At 50.4% G+C, this 19559-nt stretch overlaps 1 protein-coding gene across 1 annotated transcript in view; it reads right to left on the reverse strand.

The window, feature by feature from the left end:
* Nucleotides 1-3010: 3010 nt before the first annotated feature.
* LOC118939598 (uncharacterized) overlaps nucleotides 3011-19559 on the reverse strand; it is a 245340-nt gene continuing 228791 nt past the window's right edge. Inside the window, exons 9-11 of the mRNA XM_090204055.1 lie at nucleotides 14829-14907; nucleotides 14606-14693; nucleotides 3011-5209 (exon numbers count right to left, since the gene is read on the reverse strand). Of these exons, the coding sequence (XP_090060181.1) occupies nucleotides 3146-5209; nucleotides 14606-14693; nucleotides 14829-14907 (2231 nt within the window). The 3' untranslated portion in view covers nucleotides 3011-3145. The remainder of the gene's footprint in view (nucleotides 5210-14605; nucleotides 14694-14828; nucleotides 14908-19559) is intronic.

The raw sequence follows: 19559 nt of genomic DNA on the forward strand, positions 1-19559 counted from the left end.
CCCATTGTAGAAAATTAATTTGCAGAAATTCCGTTACAAATGTTTGGGGAAATTCCATTACCGATTTGGTAACGGAATTTCAAGTTTTAATCACTTGATAATTCATAAACAACATGTATATCAGTAAAATAACTATAACAAATTGATAGGTCTACCTGTACTTGATCTGCGGACTGTCATTATGCTCCTCCTCATGAGGGAGAGAAATTAGACAATATTGTGGATGTGGTAACAGAATTACAAGATACAAGGCAATATTTCTTAAACTTACAGAAGGAAGGAAAATGTCTCCAAAACTAAATATACAGTAAGTGTTGATATTCATTTACCTCTCTGTCTCTACCGCACCGGCTGTCTCTACCCCTCTCTCTCTACCGCACCGGCTGTCTCTACCTCTCTCTCTCTACTGCACCTGCTGTCTCTACCTCTCTCTCTCTCTCTACCTCACCGGCTGTCTCTACCTCTCTCTCTCTACTGCACCTGCTGTCGCTACCGCTCTCTCTCTACCTCACCGGCTGTCTCTACCTCTCTCTCTCTACTGCACCTGCTGTCTCTACCTCTCTCTCTCTAACTCACCGGCTGTCTCTACCTCTCTCTCTCTACCTCACCGGCTGTCTCTACCTCTCTCTCTCTACTGCACCAGCTGTCTCTACCTCTCTCTCTCTACTGCACCTGCTGTCGCTACCGCTCTCTCTCTACCGCACCTGCTGTCTCTACCTCTCTCTCTCTCTACCTCACTGGCTGTCTCTAGCTCTCTACCGCACCGGCGGTCTCTACCTCTCTCTCTCTACCGCACCGGATGTCTCTACCTCTCTCTCTCTACTGCACCTGCTGTCGCTACCGCTCTCTCTCTACCGCACCTGCTGTCGCTACCGCTCTCTCTCTACCGCACCTGCTGTCTCTACCTCTCTCTCTCTCTCTACCTCACCGGCTGTCTCTACCTCTCTCTCTCTACTGCACCTGCTGTCTCTACCTCTCTCTCTCTACCTCACCGGCTGTCTCTACCTCTCTCTCTCTACTGCACCTGCTGTCTCTACCTCTCTCTCTCTACCTCACCGGCTGTCTCTACCTCTCTCTCTCTACTGCACCGGCTGTCTCTACCTCTCTCTCTCTACCGCACCGGGTGTCTCTACCTCTCTCTCTCTACCGCACCGGGTGTCTCTACCTCTCTCTCTCTACTGCACCTGCTGTCTCTACTTCTGAATGCTCAGCTATGAAAAGCCAATTGACATTTTCTCCTGAGGTGCTGACCTGTTGCACCCTCTGCAACCACTGTGATTATTATAATTTGACCCTGCTGGTCATTTATGAACATTTGAACATCTTGGCCATGTTCTGTTATAATCTCCACCTGACACAGCCAGAAGAGGACTGGCCACCCCTCATAGCCTGGTTCCTCTCTAGGTTTCTTCCTAGGTTTTGGCCTTTTCTAGGGAGTTTTTCCTAGCCACCGTGCTTCTACACCTGCATTGCTTGCTGTTTGGGGTTTTAGGCTGGGTTTCTGTACAGCACTTTGAGATATCAGCTGATGTACGAAGGGCTTTAATAAATACATTGTATTGATTGCTGTATTTATAACACCTTGTAAGAGTGTTTCTGAGAGAGCTTTTCTAAGACCCCGTTTTCATCTGTTTGACCAGAAATCAAAGTCTTTGTTTATTCCTCATTTATAGGATGTATATATAGCTTCATTTCATTTTTGGGGGGCTCTTAGCTTTCATTTGATCCCCAATTTGACACGGCCGCCGTGTTGGTGCTCGTGGGCCCTGTTGGTGCTCGTAGGCCCTGTTGGCCCTGTTGGTGCTGACGGGCCCTGTTGGTGCTGATGGGCCCTGTTGGTGCTCATGGGCCCTGTTGGCCCTGTTGGTGCTGATGGGCCCTGTTGGTGCTGATGGGCCCTGTTGGTGCTGATGGGTCCTGTTGGCCCTGTTGGTGCTGATGGGCCCTGTTGGTGCTGATGGGCCCTGTTGGTGCTCATGGGCCCTGTTGGTGCTCATGGGCCCTGTTGGCCCTGTTGGTGCTGATGGGCCCTGTTGGTGCTCTTGGGCCCTGTTGGTGCTCATGGGCCCTGTTGGCCCTGTTGGTGCTGATGGGCCCTGTTGGTGCTGTGACGACCCTCCCACTCTGTCTGCCGTATTCTTTCTCTTTGCTCTTGTTTTCCTTATTAGGATGATGGTGGGCGGAGCCGGGAGGGTCGTCAGCGAAATGGGACACGCCTGGACTCAGGTGTGTCCCAGGATAAATACACCTCTTCCCCATTCATTGAGGAGACTCTCCATGCAGACAGACACACTGTTGGATTTTGGTTGTCGCATTTTTGTGGCCATTTTGTTTGTTTGTTTGTTTGTTTGTTTGTTTGTTTGTTTGTTTGGGCACCTTTCAACACCCCTCATTATCACTATGCAGGCAACCACTCACTTACACTACTGACTACACACACCATTGTTTATTGTAGGTTACTTCAGTTCTTGAATATCTTTTTGATATTCCTTATCTCTATGTTGTCTCCTTTTTGTTACGAGCTTCGAGCCGGTTCATGACAGTGCTCATGGGCCCTGTTGGTGCTCATGGGCTCTGTTGGTGCTCATGGGCCCTGTTGGTGCTCGTGGGCCCTGTTGGTGCTCATGGGCCCTGTTGGTGCTTGTGGGCACTTTTACATGGACATTACTATTAGCATTATTTAGAGACCGTCTCCTCCCCGTAGTTGGTCTTTGTTGCATTTAGGGGCCCTCCCCTGTAATTCGCACTCTGGAACAATCTCCATCTCATGTTTCTGGTGGAGTACTAGTGTCTAGTATAAACACTTGTTCATATGTAAAAACCAATCTGTTGCTCTTCTTATATCCAGTGACATACTACTTAGAATGAAGCAATATATTTAAGAATACATTACAGAATGGAAGAGGTCTTCTAGAATACATTATAGAATGGAAGAGGTGTTCTAGAATACATTATAGAACAGAAGAGGTGTTCTAGAATACATTATAGAACAGAAGAGGTGTTCTAGAATACATTATAGAACAGAAGAGGTGTTCTAGAATACATTATAGAACAGAAGAGGTATTCTAGAATACATTATAGAATGGAAGAGGTGTTCTAGTGTGGATATTGGAACATCTTTAGATCCAAACCCCACCCACCCACCTTATAGGCCCTTCCCTGGTCTGGAGGATGGGGATTGGCTAGAATGGACTGCTCCCATCTGTCCCTCTCTCTCCTCCTGCTCACAGATTGGCTGGCCAGGGGAGTGGGTGGGCGGGGAGGGAGGAGGGTAGGAAGGAGGGGGGATGGTGAGGTGGGGGAGGGAGGGGAGAGGGGGTCTGGGGGAGGTGGGGAGGGGCGGGGGGGAAGAGGTAGAGGTGAGGGAGGAGGAGGTGGGGGAGAGATGAGAGGAGCGGGAGCGTGAGGAGGGGGAGGTGTGTGTGCTGCGGGGGGGTTCGGGAGGCGGGGGGCAGTCACTGATCTGTTCCAGGAGAGAGGGCATGTCCCCCTCGATCTTCTCCAGCACCGCCGCCATTTGCTTCTCGATCTGTTCGATCACGCTGTCCATCTGCCAATCAGCAGTACTACTACCATGACCTCTGACCCCAACACCTCCGTGCTCCAGTCCCCCATACATCCCTCCTCCACCCCCACTGCCGTACAGAGAGGAGCAGTAGGAACCCCCGTACCCCCCCAGCTCAACCTCCTGGCTGTATGCGGTGGTGTGTCGGCCTAGACTAGGGGAGCTTCCCAGGGCCCCTATGGTATAACTGTAGCCCCCCTCGGACGGTTTGGGTTCCCCCCTGGACATGCTGAACTCTACACTGTGCCTGTCTGCCCTCTGGTCTCTACCAATGGGGCTCGAGTCACCTCTTGGCCCTATCCCAGGTCCTACTCCTGAACCTACCCCTATTCCAAATATCCCTGCCCCTGCCCCTGCTCCAAATGTCCCTACCCCTCCCATCTCCATCCCAGTTCCTACCCCCATGGACCCTACACCCACCCCAACCTCCAGTCCAGCAGGCCTCTCAGCTACAGCCTCAGGGAGCTGGGTCTGACACCAGCTCCTATCATCCATCTCCTGCTTCTTCTCCTCCACTGGAGCCTGCACTGCCGGCCTCCTGTCAGGGGGGGGCACTGTGGTAGTAACAGGAGCTGTAGGAGTGGGAGAGGCAGCAACAGGAGCTGTAGGAGTGGGAGAGGCAGCAACAGGAACTGTAGGAGTGGTAGAGGCAGCAACAGGAGCTGTATGAGTGGTAGAGGCAGCAACAGGAGCTGTATGAGTGGTAGAGGCAGCAACAGGAGCTGTAGGAGTGGGAGAGGCAGCAACAGGAGCTGTAGGAGTGGTAGAGGCAGCAACAGGAGCTGTAGGAGTGGGAGAGGCAGCAACAGGAACTGTAGGAGTGGTAGAGGCAGCAACAGGAATTGTAGGAGTGGTAGAGGCAGCAACAGGGACTGTAGGAGTGGTAGAGGCAGCAACAGGAGCTGTAGGAGCAGCAGGGCCTGGGCCGGTGTTGTGGAGTTGGGCGGCCATCTTGCGCCGTTGGGTCGTTGGAGTCTCGGGAGCGACAGAGGGCGGATGCTTCTTTTCAGCGTTGTTAGGCAACGATGATACTGCTCTTTTGGGTTCAGGGACGGAGATGGGGGTGGGATCCTGGGGTTTGGTGATGTCAGGGGTTACGGTGGGGATAGGAAGTGTTTTGGTCTCTGGGTTTGTTTTGGTTTTGCCCAATGCGGCAGCCATTTTGCCTGACGTCTTCTTCAAGGCTGGCTTCTCTGGCTCCTCCCCTGTAGGTTTGGAACTGGCATTTGATTGGCTGAGAGGTTGAGAGCGCTGTTCATTGGTGGCAGAAGGAGAGATCCCTATGGAGGGACTTAGAGGGATCCTCCCCCCTACACTCTCCTCCTTCCCCCTCCTCCTCACCCCTAGTCCCCCGTTCATCTCCTCCCGCTCCGGGCTGGTTTCAACCGTCACCTCTAGAGATACACTGCCTGGTGTCACCCCTCCTTCCTTAGTCTCCCCCACTCCTCCTCCTCCCTGGACCTCTCCTCCTCCTCCTCCTCCCTGGACCTCTCCTCCTCCTCCTCCTCCCTGGACCTCTCCTCCTCCTCCTCCCCCCTGGACCTCTCCTCCTCCTCCCCCTTGCCCTCCTGCTGCTGCCGCCTCGGCTGCAGCAGCTTCAGATGCACGAAGACGCTGCATGAAGGTGGTGACTCGGATCGCTTTCTGTAAAAGAGAGAGGGAGGGGGGGTGACCGGGGGAGGGGAGGGGGGGGGGGGGTGAACGGGGGAGGGGGGTGACCGGGGGAGGGGGAGGAGGGTGACCGGGGAGGGGGGGAGAAGGGTGACCGGGGGAGGGGGGGGGGAGGAGGGTGACCGGGGAAGGAGGGTGACCGGGGGAGGGGAGGGGGGAGGAGGGTGACCGGGGGAGGAGGGGAGGAGGGTGACCGGGGGAGGGGGGTGACCGGGGGAGGGGGAGGAGGGTGACCGGGGAGGGGGGTGACCGGGGGAGGTGGAGGAGGGTGTAATCAGATAATACATCACAGCACTGTACCTTCATACATCTTTACAGCATTACTTATGGTATGTATAGTTTGGTCTTAGTGGGAGAATATATGGGGAATATATCATGACAAATATTTAGCATTGAAGCCCTGAACTGAAACATGTTGACTGAGCCAGGCTGTGAAACATGTTGACAGAGCCAGGCTGTGAAAAATGTTGATATAGCCAGGCTGTGAAACATGTTGACAGATCCAGGCTGTGAAACATGTCGACAGAGCCAGGCTGTGAAACATGTTGACTGAGCCAGGCTGTGAAACATGTTGACTGAGCCAGGCTGTGAAACATGTTGACTGAGACAGGCTGTGAAACATGTTGACAGATCCAGGCTGTGAAACATGTTGACTGAGCCAGGCTGTGAAACATGTCGACAGAGACGACAGAGCCAGGCTGTGAAACATGTTGACAGAGCCAGGCTGTGAAACATGTTGACAGAGCCAGGCTGTGAAACATGTTGACAGAGCCAGGCTGTGAAACATGTCGACAGAGACGACAGAGCCAGGCTGTGAAACATGTTGACAGAGCCAGGCTGTGAAACATGTTGACAGAGCCAGGCTGTGAAACATGTTGACAGAGCCGGGCTGTGAAACATGTTGACAGAGCCGGGCTGTGAAACATGTCGACAGAGCCGGGCTGTGAAACATGTCGACAGAGCCAGGCTGTGAAACATGTCGACAGAGCCAGGCTGTGAAACATGTTGACAGAGCCAGGCTGTGAAACATGTTGACAGAGCCAGGCTGTGAAACATGTCGACAGAGCCAGGCTGTGAAACATGTCGACTGAGCCAGGCTGTGAAACATGTTGACAGAGCCAGGCTCTGAAACATGTTGACATAGCCAGGCTGTGAAACATGTCGACTGAGCCAGGCTGTGAAACATGTTGACAGAGCCAGGCTGTGAAACATGTTGACGGTCAATATTTTGTCACTTCTTGACTTGGGATTGGGTGAGTGATTTCTATAACTAGACTTAACCACAGTATGTATGGGTCAATGAACCAGGAACTATTTCAGAAGAATGAGACTTAACCACAGTATGATTGGATCAATGAACCAGGAACTATTTCAGAAGAATGAGACTTAACCACAGTATGATTGGATCAATGAACCAGGAACTATTTCAGAAGAATGAGACTTAACCACAGTATGTATGTGTCACGCCCAGACCTTAGAGATCCTTTATTCTCTATTTTGGTTACGTCCGGGTGTGACTAGGGTGGGCATTCTAGTTTTGTTATTTCGATGTTGGCCTGGTATGGTTCCCAATCAGAGGCAGCTGTCTATCATTGCCTCTGATTGGGGATCATATTTAGGCAGCCTTTTCCCACTGGGTTTTTGTGGGATCTTGTTTTTGTGTAGTGCCTGTGAGCACTCCATTACTTCACGTTTAGTTTGTTTCTGTATTGTTTTGGTGAGTATCAATAATTAAACATGTGGAACTCTACGCACGCTGCGCCTTGGTCCGTTTATTCATTAAACGAACGTGACAGAAGATCCCACCACCCACGGACCAAGCAGGGTGCCCAGGAGGAGCAGGGATCCTGGGCCTGGGAGGAAAGCCAGGAGTGGAGGACATCCTGGACGTGGGACAAGATTGTGGCAGGAGGCAGCAAGCATGCCATGGAAGCAGGCGGAGGCAGCAAAGGAGCAGCAACAACGACAAAGGGGTTCGTGGCCACGACGGAAGCCCGAGAGGCAGCCTTAAAAATATATTTTTGGGAGGGGCACACGGGTTGGTCGGCGGAGCTGAGGGTTGAACCAGAGCCAGTCTGGGAGAGGAAGGTGAACTTGGAGGGGAGTGAAGGGAGTGAATCAGAGACAGTCAGTGAGTTGATGGGGAAATTGGAGGAGTGTTGTGTTGGTGTGTTGGTGCATGAGGCACGACATTCGCCCTAAGGAGCGTGTCCTCAGTTTAATGCCACCTGTGCCAGTACGGAGCCTCCAGCGACAGTTCCCAGTCCGGAGCCTCCAGCGACAGTTCCCAGTCCGGAGCCTCCAGCGACAGTTCCCAGTCTGGAGCCTTCAGCGACAGTTCCCAGTCCGGAGCCTTCAGCGACAGTTCCCAGTCTGGAGCCTCCAGCGACAGTTCCCAGTCCGGAGCCTCCAGCGACAGTTCCCAGTCTGGAGCCTCCAGCGACAGTTCCCAGTCCGGAGCCTTCAGCGACAGCTCCCAGTCCGGAGCCTCCAGCGACAGTTCCCAGTCCGGAGCCTTCAGCGACAGTTCCCAGTCTGGAGCCTTCAGCGACAGTTCCCAGTCCGGAGCCTTCAGCGACAGTTCCCAGTCTGGAGCCTCCAGCGACAGTTCCCAGTCTGGAGCCTTCAGCGACAGTTCCCAGTCCGGAGCCTTCAGCGACAGTTCCCAGTCCGGAGCCTTCAGCGACAGTTCCCAGTCCGGAGCCTCCAGCGACAGTTCCCAGTCCGGAGCCTCCAGCAACAGTTCCCAGTCCGGAGCCTTCAGCGACAGTTCCCAGTCCGGAGCCTTCAGCGACGATCCACGGTCCAGAGCTTCCGGCGACGATCCACGGCCAGGTTCCTCCAGCGACGATCCACGGCCAGGTTCTTCCGGCGACGATCCATAGCCAGGTTCCTCCGGCGACGATCCATGGCCAGGTTCCTCCTGCGACGATCCACGGTCCGGTTCCTCCGGCGATGTTCTATGGGCCGGAGCTTCCGGCTACGATTCACGCCAGGTTCCTCCTCCGATGATCCACGATCCGGTTCCTCCGGGGACGATCCATGGTCCGGAGCTTCCGGTGACGATCCCCGCACCAGAGTCGCCACCGAAGCGGGCGGTCCCGCACCGGAGCCACCACCGAGGCTAGATGCGGCCGGAGTCTGTACCTTTGCGGAGGGGGGGGGGGGGTGTGTACTGTCACGCCCTGACCTTAGAGATCCTTTATTCTCTATTCTGGTTAGGTCGGGGTGTGACTAGAATGGGCATTCTGGTTTTGTTATTTCGATGTTGGCCTGGTATGGTATCATACTTAGGCATGTTTCTGCATTGTTTTGGTGAGTTTCAATAATTAAACATGTGGAACTCTACGCATGCTGTGCCTTGGTCCGTTTATTCAACAAACAAACGTGACAGTATGTATGGGTCAATGAACCAGAAACAATTTCAGAAGAATGAGACTTAACCACAGTATGTATGGGTCAATGAACCAGGAACTATTTCAGAAGAATGAGACTTAACCACAGTATGGGTCAATGAACCAGGAACTATTTCAGAAGAATGAGACTTAACCACAGTATGTATGGGTCAATGAACCAGAGACTACTTCAGAAGAATGAGACTAAACCACAGTATGTATGGGTCAATGAACCAGGAACTACTTCAGAAGAATGAGACTTAACCACAGTATGTATGGGTCAATGAACCAGGAACTACTTCAGAAGAATGAGACTTAACCACAGTATGTATGGGTCAATGAACCAGGAACTACTTCAGAGGATTGAGACTGAAGTACAGTATGTTAAAAAAATATTTTTTTTTAAATTGAAACTTTATTTAACTAGGCAAGTTAGTTTTAAGAAGAAATTCATATTTACTATGATGGCCTACACCAGCCAAACTCGGACGACGCTGGGCCAATTGTGCGCCGCCCTATATGATTCCCAATCATGGCCGGTTTTGATACAGCCTGGATTCGAACCATGGTGTCTATAGTGACACCTCTAATACCTCTAATACTGAAATGCAGTGCCTTAGACCTCTGAGCCACTCGGGAGCCAGCGTATGTATGGGTCAATGAACCAGGAACTACTTCAGAGGAATGAGATAGAGACAGGGCCGGGCTGGATAGTCAATCACTGCATCTCAAAAATCCACAGTGGCTTCCTTTCTTTTCCTTCATCTGCACTGATCCTAACAGAGCTGGACAGGAGAAAGCAGATGTTCTTCATAACATTTGACCATTTTGCTTTCACCTGACCCATGTATCCTAGGCCTAGATCAGTGCCGATGTAGGAAAGGAAAGGAAGGAAGGAAAGGAAGCAAGGAAATGAAGAACACTTGAGATGCACCCGAAGAAGAGGAGGAAATCGCAGATGGAACTCTTCTGGGATTGGCTGAGTGACAGTGGGCTGGATCGGAGTGGGAGGGGCTAAGGGAAGAGAGACTTTATCTCACCAATCAGACACGTTTCCTCTCTGTTTCTCTCTCACAGAAATACACTGATGGTGTTCATCTGAATAAGTCTCCTTTGAGACTCCTAGTGGTTGCATCCCAAATGGAACCCTATTCCCTATATTGTGTACTACGTTTGACCAGGGCCCTATGGACCAGGGGCGGGGAGGGGTGGGGGGTTGTCAATTTTTCAATAATGATGGCTGATGTTTAATATTAAAGAAGTCTCAAGGTATTACTTGCCTGAGGTAGAATACCTCATGATAAGCTGTAGACCACATTATCTACCAAGAGAGTTCTCATCTATATAGCCGTCTATTTACCACCACAGACCGATGCTGGTACTAGGAACGCACTCAACCACTTCTATAAGACCATTAGCAAACAAGAAAATGCTCATCCAGAAGTGGCGCTCCTAGTGGCCGGGGACTTTAATGCAACTTAAATCAGTTTTACCTCATTTCTACCAGCATGTCACATGTGCAACCAGAGGGAAAAAAACTCAAGATCATCTATAGTCCACACACAGACATGTATACAAAGCTCTCCCTCACCCTCCATTTGGCAAGTCTGACCATAATTCTATCCTCCTAATTCCTGGTTACAAGCAAAAACTAAAGCAGGAAGTACCAGTGTCTCGCTCAATATGGAAGTGGTCAGATGACGCAGATGCTACGCTACAGGACTGTTTTGTAGCACAGACTGGAATATGATCCGGAATTCATCCAATGGCATTGAGGAGTACACCACCTCAGTCACTGGCTTCATCAATAAGTGCATCGACAACATCGTCCCCACATTGACCGTACGTACATATCCCAACCAGAAGCCATGGATTACAGGCAACATCCGCACCGAGCTAAAGGCTAGGAGTGGGACACTAATCCGGACGCTTATAAGAAATCCCACTACGCCCTCAGAAGAACCATCAAAACAGGCAAAGCGTCAATACAGGACTAAGAATCCTACTACACCAGCTCTGATGCTCGTCAGATTTGCCAGGGCTTGAAAACTATTACAGACTAAAAAGGGAAACCCAGTCGTGAAATTCCCTGTGACGTGAGCCTACCAGACGAGCTAAATGCTTTTATTGCTTGCTTCGAGGCAATCAACACTGAAGCATGCATGAGAGCACCAACCGTTCCGGATAACTGTGTGATCACGCTCTCGGTAGCCGATGTGAGCAAGACCTTTAAACAGGTTAACATTCACAAAGCCGCAGGGCCAGACGGATTACCAAGATGTGTACTCAAAGCATGCACGGACCAACTGGCAAGTGTCTTCACTGACCGGTTCAACCTCTCCCTGTTCCAAGTCTGTAATACCAACATGTTTCAAGCAGAACACCATAGTCCCTGTTCCCAAGAACGCGAAGGTAACCTGCCTAAATGATTACCGCCCCGTAGCACTCACGTCGGTCGCCATGAAGTGCTTTGAAAGGCTGGTCATGGCTCACATCAACACCATCATCCCAGACACGCTAGACCCACTCCAATTCACATACCGCCCCAACAGATCTACAGATGATGCAATCTCTATTGCAGTCCACACTGCCCTTTCCCACCTGGACAGAAGGAACACCTATGTGAGAATGCTGTTCATTGACTACAGCTCAGCGTTCAACACCATAGTGCCCTCAAAGCTCTACACTAAGCTAATGACCCTGGGACTAAACACCTCCCTCTGCAACTGGATCCAGGACCTGACGGGCCGCCCCCAGGTGGTGAGGGTAGGCAACAACACATCTGCTATGCTGATTCTCAACACTGGGGCCCCCCAGGGCTCAGTCCCCTCCTGTACTCTCTGCTCACCCACGAATGCGTAGCCAAACACAACTCCAACACCATCATTAAGTTTGCTGAAGATAGAACAGTGGTAGGCCTGATCACCGACAACGATGAGACAGCCTATAGGGAGGAGGTCAGAGAACTGGCAGTGTGGTGCCAGAATAAAAACCTATGTGAGCAAGACAAAGGAGCTGATCGTGGACTACAGGAAAAGGAGGGCCGAACTGGCCCCCATTAACATCGACGGGGCTGTAGTGGAGCGGGTAGAGAGTTTCACTTCCTTAGTGTCTACATCTCCAACAATCTATCATGGTCTTAACACACCAAGACAGTTGTGAAGAGGGCACGACAAAACCTTTTCCCCCTCAGGAAACGGAAAAGATTTGTGATGGGTCCCCAGATCCTCAAAAATGTATACAGTTGCACCATCGAGAGCATCCTGAACGGTTACCACCACCTGGTATGGCAACTGCTTGGCATCCGACCGTAAGACGCTACAGAGGGTAGTGCGCATGAGGTACCGGAGCACCAAGTCTAGGTCCAAAAGGCTCCTTAACAGCTTCTACCCCCCAAGCCATAAGACTGCTGAACAATTAATCAAATGGCCACCCAGACTATTTACATTGACCCCCCCTCCCCCTTTGTATTTATACTGCTGCTACTCACTGTTTATTATCTATGCATAGTCACTACACCCCCACCTTGATGTACAAAATACCTCGACCCACCCTGCACACGGACCCCCTGTATATAACCTCCACATTGACTCGACTAACCTGTACCCTGCACACTGACTCGGTACCGGTACCCCCTGTTTATAGTCTCCACATTGACTCTGTACCGGTAACCCCTGTATATAGCCTCCACATTGACTCTGTACCGGTACCCCTTGTATAAAGCCTCCACATTGACTCTGTACCGGTACCCCCTGTATATAGTCTCCACATTGACTCTGTACCGGTACCCCGTAAGTAACCATTTCACTAAGGTCTACTACACCTGTTGTATTCAGCATTTCACTGTGAGGTCTACTACACCTGTTGTATTCAGCATTTCACTGTAAGGTCTGCTACACCTGTTGTATTCAGCATTTCACTGTGAGGTCTACTACACCTGTTGTATTCAGCATTTCACTTTGAGGTCTACTACACCTGTTGTATTCAGCATTTCACTGTAAGGTCTACTACACCTGTTGTATTCAGCATTTCACTGTAAGGTCTACTACACCTGTTGTATTCAGCATTTCACTGTAAGGTCTACTACACCTGTTATATTCAGCATTTCACTGTGAGGTCTACTACACCTGTTGTATTCAGCATTTCACTGTAAGGTCTACTACATCTGCTGTATTCAGCATTTCACTGTAAGGTCTACTACACCTGTTGTATTCAGCATTTCACTGTAAGGTCTACTACACCTGTTGTATTCAGCATTTCACTGTGAGGTCTACTACAAATGTTGTATTCAGCATTTCACTGTGAGGTCTACTACACCTGTTGTATTCAGCATTTCACTGTAAGGTCTACTACACCTGTTGTATTCAGCATTTCACTGTAAGGTCTACTACACCTGTTGTATTCAGAATTTCACTGTGAGGTCTACTACACCTGTTGTATTCAGCATTTCACTGTGAGGTCTACTACACCTGTTGTATTCAGCATTTCACTGTGAGGTCTACTACACCTGTTGTATTCAGCAATTCACTGTAAGGTCTACTACACCTGTTGTATTCAGCATTTCACTGTGAGGTCTACTACACCTGTTGTATTCAGCATTTCACTGTGAGGTCTACTACACCTGTTGTAATCGGCATTTCACTGTAAGGTCTACTACACCTGTTGTATTCAGCATTTCACTGTGAGGTCTACTACACCTGTTGTATTCAGCATTTCACTGTAAGGTCTACTACACCTGTTGTATTCAGCATTTCACTGTGAGGTCTACTACACCTGTTGTATTCAGCATTTCACTGTGAGGTCTACTACACCTTTTGTATTCAGCATTTCACTGTGAGGTCTACTACACCTGTTGTATTCAGCATTTCACTGTGAGGTCTACTACACCTGTTTTATTCAGCATTTCACTGTGAGGTCTACTACACCTGTTGTATTCAGCATTTCACTGTGAGGTCTACTACACCTGTTGTATTCAGCATTTCACAGTAAGGTCTAAACTTGTTGTATTCAGCATTTCACTGTAAGGTCAACCTGTTGTATTCGGAGCGCGTGACTAATAAAGTTTGATTTGAATCGGGTGCTCTTCGGAACGCTCTTATAGAACCTATTTCTTCAGGTCAAAAAATCTGAACAGTTATTAACTGGCCATGAGAAATGAGTGAACAAGAGAGAAAACGATTTCTGTTTGTGAGAGTCTTACTGTTCCCTTTTCTCTTCCTCTTTCCCTTTCGCTCTCTCTCTCCCTCTCTCTCTCTCTCTCTCTCTCCGTCTCTCTCTCCCTCCCTCCCTTTCTCCCGCTCTCTCTCTTTCTCTCTCTCTCTTTCTGTCTCTCTCTCTCTCCCTCCCTTTCTCCCTTTTTTTTCTCTCTCTCTCTCTCTCTCTCTCTCTCTCTCCCGCTCTCTCTCTCTCTCTCTTTCTCTCTCTCCCGCTCTCTCTCTCTCTCTCTCTCTTTCTCTCTCTCCCGCTCTCTCTCTCTCCCTCTCCAGACTCATAGTGAGCACAGTACCTTCAGCTCCTGGGAACCACATGCAGGGGAGAGAAGAGGGTTAGGGAGGTTAATCACGCTGATACTGCATCATCATCATCCTCCTACTGGATATACTGCATCACCATCATCATTAGAAACAACCAGAGGAGGCTGGTGGGCTCCTTGTAATGGAGTAAATGGATCAAACACATTACAATGAGCCATTTCCTCCTGTAGTTCCACCCACCAGCCTCCTCTGGAAGCAACAACTAAATCGTCATCGTCATAATCATGATAACTGTCATCATCACCATTATTTCCACAATCATCATTTTAATCCAGGCAAGTTAACGAAGTCATGGGAACGTATGTGGTACATAGAACACAGGGTTTAACTATCAACAGAGGACATATTTATATCATTTCACTGCTGTATCCTGTGACAAATAAATGTTGACATTTTTGAGTTAAAAAAAAACCATGTACGAGTGGGAGGAGGATTCTTACCCTCCATTTGGCCTTTGCAAAGTTCTTCTCAAACTGGGCACACACTCCCTCCTTCAGGTTCTTCTCCGAGGCCCCGTTACCAGCAATCCTGACAGACAGAAACATAAACAAAATGAATGACAGAGATTCAATTAGTTTGTTGTGTGCGTGTGTGTGTGTTTGTATGTGTGTGTGTGTGTGTGTGTGTGTGTGTGTGTGTGTGTGTGTGTGTGTGTGTGCTCACCACTCGTGTAAGAGAGCATCTGCAGCTGTGATTCTCAGCATCTGGTCCACCTCCATCAGCCTACACACTAACTCCTTAGCTGAGAGGGGGCAGAGACCAGGAGAGAAGGGAGAGAGGAAGAGGGAGGGAGGAGAGGAGATGGGAAGGGGAGAGGGAGATAGAAGAGAGAGGGAGAGATGGAGAGGGAGAGAGAAGAGAGTGGTAGAGACGGCGGGAGAGAGAAGAGGGGGAGAGAGAAGAGAGACGGAGAGAGATGGAGAGACGAGAGGGGGAGAGAGAGAAGGGGGGAGAGACAAGAGATGAAGAGAAATGGAGAGACAAGAGAGCGGGAGTGAAAGAGAGAGAGAGAGAGAAGAGGTGGGAAGAGAGAGAAGGGGGAAGAGAAGATAGGGAAAGAGAAGAAAGATGGAGAGAGATGGAGAGAGAAGAACAAGGGAGAGAGAAGAGAGGGGGAGAGAGAAGAGAAGGAGAGGGGGAGAGAGAAGAGAGGGGGAGAGAGAAAAGAGAGAGAGGGAGGGGGAAAGATGAGGGGGAGAGACAAGAGATGAAGAAAGATGGAGAGAGAGAGAGAAGAGAGGGAGAGAGAAGAGAGAAGAGAGAGAGAAAGAAGAGAGAGGGGAGAGAAGAGAGGGGGAGAGAAGAGAAAAGGAGAGAAGAGAGGGAGAGAGAAGAGAGAGGAAGAGAGATGCAAAGACAGTATGTTAATGTGTACCTGCAGTAGAGCATTACCCCCCTCTAGTGGCTGGCTGTCTCTAGTGGCTGGCCATCTCTAGAAGCTGTCTCTAGTGGCTGTCTCTAGGGGCTGGCGGTCTCTAGTGGCTGTCTCTAGTGGCCGGCTGTCTCAGGTGGCATGCTGTCTCTAGTGGTATGCTGTCTCTAGTGGCCATCTCTAGTGGTATGCTGTCTCTAGTGGTTGTCTCTAGTGGCTTGCTGTCTCTAGTGGCTGTCTCTAGTGGCATGCTGTCTCTAGTGGCATGCTGTCTATAGTGGCCGGCTGTCTCTAGTGGCATACAGTCTCTAGTGGCCATCTCTAGTGGCATGCTGTCTCTAGTGGCCATTTCTAGTGGCATGCTGTCTCTAGTGGCCATCTCTAGTGGCATGCTGTCTCTAGTGGCTGCCTCTAGTGGCATGCTGTCTCTAGTGGCTGTCTCTAGTGGCATGCTGTCTCTATTGGCATGCTGTCTCTAGTGGCTGTCTCTAGTGGCATGCTGTCTCTAGTGGCCGGCTGTCTCTAGTGGCTGTCTCTAGTAGTATGCTGTCTCTAGTGGCTGTCTCTAGTAGTATGCTGTCTCTAGTGGTATGCTGTCTCTAGTGGTTTGCTGTCTCTAGTGGTATGCTGTCTCTAGTGGCTGTCTCTATTGGTATGCTGTCTCTAGTGGTTGTCTCTAGTGGTATGCTGTCTCTAGTGGTATGCTGTCTCTTGTGGCTGTCTCTAGTGGCTGTCTCTAGTGGCCGTCTCTAGTGGCATGCTGTCTCTAGTGGCCGTCTCTAATGGCCTTCTCTAGTGGTATGCTGTCTCTAGTGGTATGCTGTCTCTAGTGGTATGCTGTCTCTAGTGGCTGTCTCTAGTGGTATGCTGTCTCCAGTGGCCGTATCTAGTGGTATGCTGTCTCTATTTGCCGTCTCTAGTGGTATGCTGTCTCTAGTGGTTGTCTCTAGTGGCATGCTGTCTCTAGTGGCTGTCTCTAGTGGCATGCTGTCTCTAGTGGCATGCTGTCTATAGTGGCCGGCTGTCTCTAGAGGCCGGCTGTCTCTAGTGGCTGTCTCTAGTGGCATACAGTCTCTAGTGGCCATCTCTAGTGGCATGCTGTCTCTAGTGGCCATCTCTAGTGGCATGCTGTCTCTAGTGGCTGTCTCTAGTGGCATGCTGTCTCTAGTGGCAAGCTGTCTCTAGTGGCTGTCTCTAGTGGCATGCTGTCTCTAGTGGCATGCTGTCTCTAGTGGCTGTCTCTAGTGGCCGGCTGTCTCTAGTGGCTGTCTCTAGTAGTATGCTGTCTCTAGTGGCTGTCTCTAGTAGTATGCTGTCTCTAGTGGTATGCTGTCTCTAGTGGTATGCTGTCTCTAGTGGCTGTCTCTAGTGGTATGCTGTCTCTAGTGATTGTCTCTAGTTGGATGCTGTGTCTAGTGGTATGCTGTCTCTTGTGGCTGTCTCTAGTGGCTGTCTCTAGTGGTATGCTGTCTCTAGTGGTTGTCTCTAGTGGTATGCTGTCTCTAATGGTATGCTGTCTCTTGTGGCTGTCTCTAGTGGCTGTCTCTAGTGGCCGTCTCTATAGGCCGTCTCTAGTGGCATGCTGTCTCTAGTGGCATGCTGTCTCTAGTGGCCGTCTCTAGTGGTATGCTTTCTCTAGTGGTTGTCTCTAGTGGCATGCTGTCTCTAGTGGCTGTCTCTAGTGGCATGCTGTCTCTAATGGCATGCTGTCTCTAGTGGCCATCTCTAGTGGCATGCTGTCTCTAGTGGCCATCTCTAGTGGCATGCTGTCTCTAGTGGCCATCTCTAGTGGCCGGCTGTCTCTAGTGGCTGTCTCTAGTGGTATGCTGTCTCTAGTGGCTGTCTCTAGTGGTATGCTGTCTCTAGTGGTATGCTATCTCTAGTGGTAGGCTGTCTCTAGTGGTATGCTGTCTCTAGTGAATGTCTCTAGTGGTATGCTGTCTCTAGTGGCTGTCTCTAGTGGTATGATGTCTCTAGTGGTATGCTGTCTCTAGTGGCTGTCTCTAGTGGCCGTCTCTAATGGCCGTCTCTAGTGGCATGCTGTCTCTAGTGGCCATCTCTAGTGGCATGCTGTCTCTAGTGGCTGTCTCTAGTGGCATGCTGTCTCTAGTGGCAAGCTGTCTCTAGTGGCTGTCTCTAGTGGCATGCTGTCTCTAGTGGCATGCTGTCTCTAGTGGCTGTCTCTAGTGGCCGGCTGTCTCTAGTGGCTGTCTCTAGTAGTATGCTGTCTCTAGTGGCTGTCTCTAGTAGTATGCTGTCTCTAGTGGTATGCTGTCTCTAGTGGTATGCTGTCTCTAGTGGCTGTCTCTAGTGGTATGCTGTCTCTAGTGATTGTCTCTAGTTGGATGCTGTCTCTAGTGGTATGCTGTCTCTTGTGGCTGTCTCTAGTGGCTGTCTCTAGTGGTATGCTGTCTCTAGTGGTTGTCTCTAGTGGTATGCTGTCTCTAATGGTATGCTGTCTCTTGTGGCTGTCTCTAGTGGCTGTCTCTAGTGGCCGTCTCTAATGGCCGTCTCTAGTGGCATGCTGTCTCTAGTGGCATGCTGTCTCTAGTGGCCGTCTCTAGTGGTATGCTTTCTCTAGTGGTTGTCTCTAGTGGCATGCTGTCTCTAGTGGCTGTCTCTAGTGGCATGCTGTCTCTAATGGCATGCTGTCTCTAGTGGCCATCTCTAGTGGCATGCTGTCTCTAGTGGCCATCTCTAGTGGCATGCTGTCTCTAGTGGCCATCTCTAGTGGCCGGCTGTCTCTAGTGGCTGTCTCTAGTGGTATGCTGTCTCTAGTGGCTGTCTCTAGTGGTATGCTGTCTCTAGTGGTATGCTATCTCTAGTGGTAGGCTGTCTCTAGTGGTATGCTGTCTCTAGTGAATGTCTCTAGTGGTATGCTGTCTCTAGTGGCTGTCTCTAGTGGTATGATGTCTCTAGTGGTATGCTGTCTCTAGTGGCTGTCTCTAGTGGCCGTCTCTAATGGCCGTCTCTAGTGGCATGCTGTCTCTAGTGGCTGTCTCTAGTGGCATGGTATCTCTAGTGGCCGGCTGTCTATAGTGGCTGTCTCTAGTGGCATGCTGTCTCTAGTGGCATGCTGTCTCTAGTGGCTGTCTCTAGTGGCATGCTGTCTCTAGTGGCCGTCTCTAGTGGCATGCTGTCTCTAGTGGCCGGCTGTCTCTAGTGGTATGCTGTCTCTAGTGGCATGCTGTCTCTAGTGGCCGGCTGTCTCTAGTGGCATGCTGTCTCTAGTGGCCGGCTGTCTCTAGTGGCATGCTGTCTCTAGTGGCATGCTGTCTCTAGTGGCCATCTCTAGTGGCATGCTGTCTCTAGTGGCCGGCTATCTCTAGTGGCAGGCTGTCTCTAGTGGCAAACAGTCTCTAGTGGCATGCTGTCTCTTGTGGCCGGCTGTCTATAGTGGCCGGCTGTCTCTAGTGGCATGCTGTCTCTAGTGGCAGGCTGTCTCTAGTGGCATGCTGTCTCTAGTGGCAGGCTGTCTCTAGTGGCAGGCTGTCTCTAGTGGCATGCTGTCTCTAGTGGCATGCTGTCTTTAGTGGCAGGCTGTCTCTAGTGGCATGCTGTCTCTAGTGGCAGGCTGTCTCTAGTGGCAGTCTGTCTCTAGTGGCCGGCTGTCTCTAGTGGCCGGCTTATGTGGTTGGCCGTCTCTAGGTACATACCACAGTCAGTCGTAGGTACTTTGATGTGTGTTGTCACTGTGTCGTTGTGTTGTCGTTGTGTTGTTGTGTTGTCGTTGTGTTGTCGTTATGTTGTCGTTGTGTTGTCATTGTGTCGTTGTGTTGTCGTTGTGTTGTCGTTGTGTTGTCGTTGTGTTGTCGTTGTGTCGTTGTGTTGTCGTTGTGTTGTCGTTGTGTTGTCGTTGTGTTGTCGTTGTGTTGTTGTGTTGTCGTTGTGTTGTTGTGTTGTCGTTGTGTTGTTGTTGTGTTGTCGTTGTGTTGTCGTTGTGTTGTTGTTGTGTTGTTGTGTTGTTGTTGTGTTGTCGTTGTGTTGTCGTTGTGTTGTTGTGTTGTCATTGTGTTGTCGTT

The sequence above is a fragment of the Oncorhynchus mykiss genome, chromosome 16 (assembly GCF_057628025.1).
Source record: "Oncorhynchus mykiss isolate SJ-2025 chromosome 16, ASM5762802v1, whole genome shotgun sequence".
Lineage (NCBI taxonomy): Eukaryota > Metazoa > Chordata > Actinopteri > Salmoniformes > Salmonidae > Oncorhynchus > Oncorhynchus mykiss.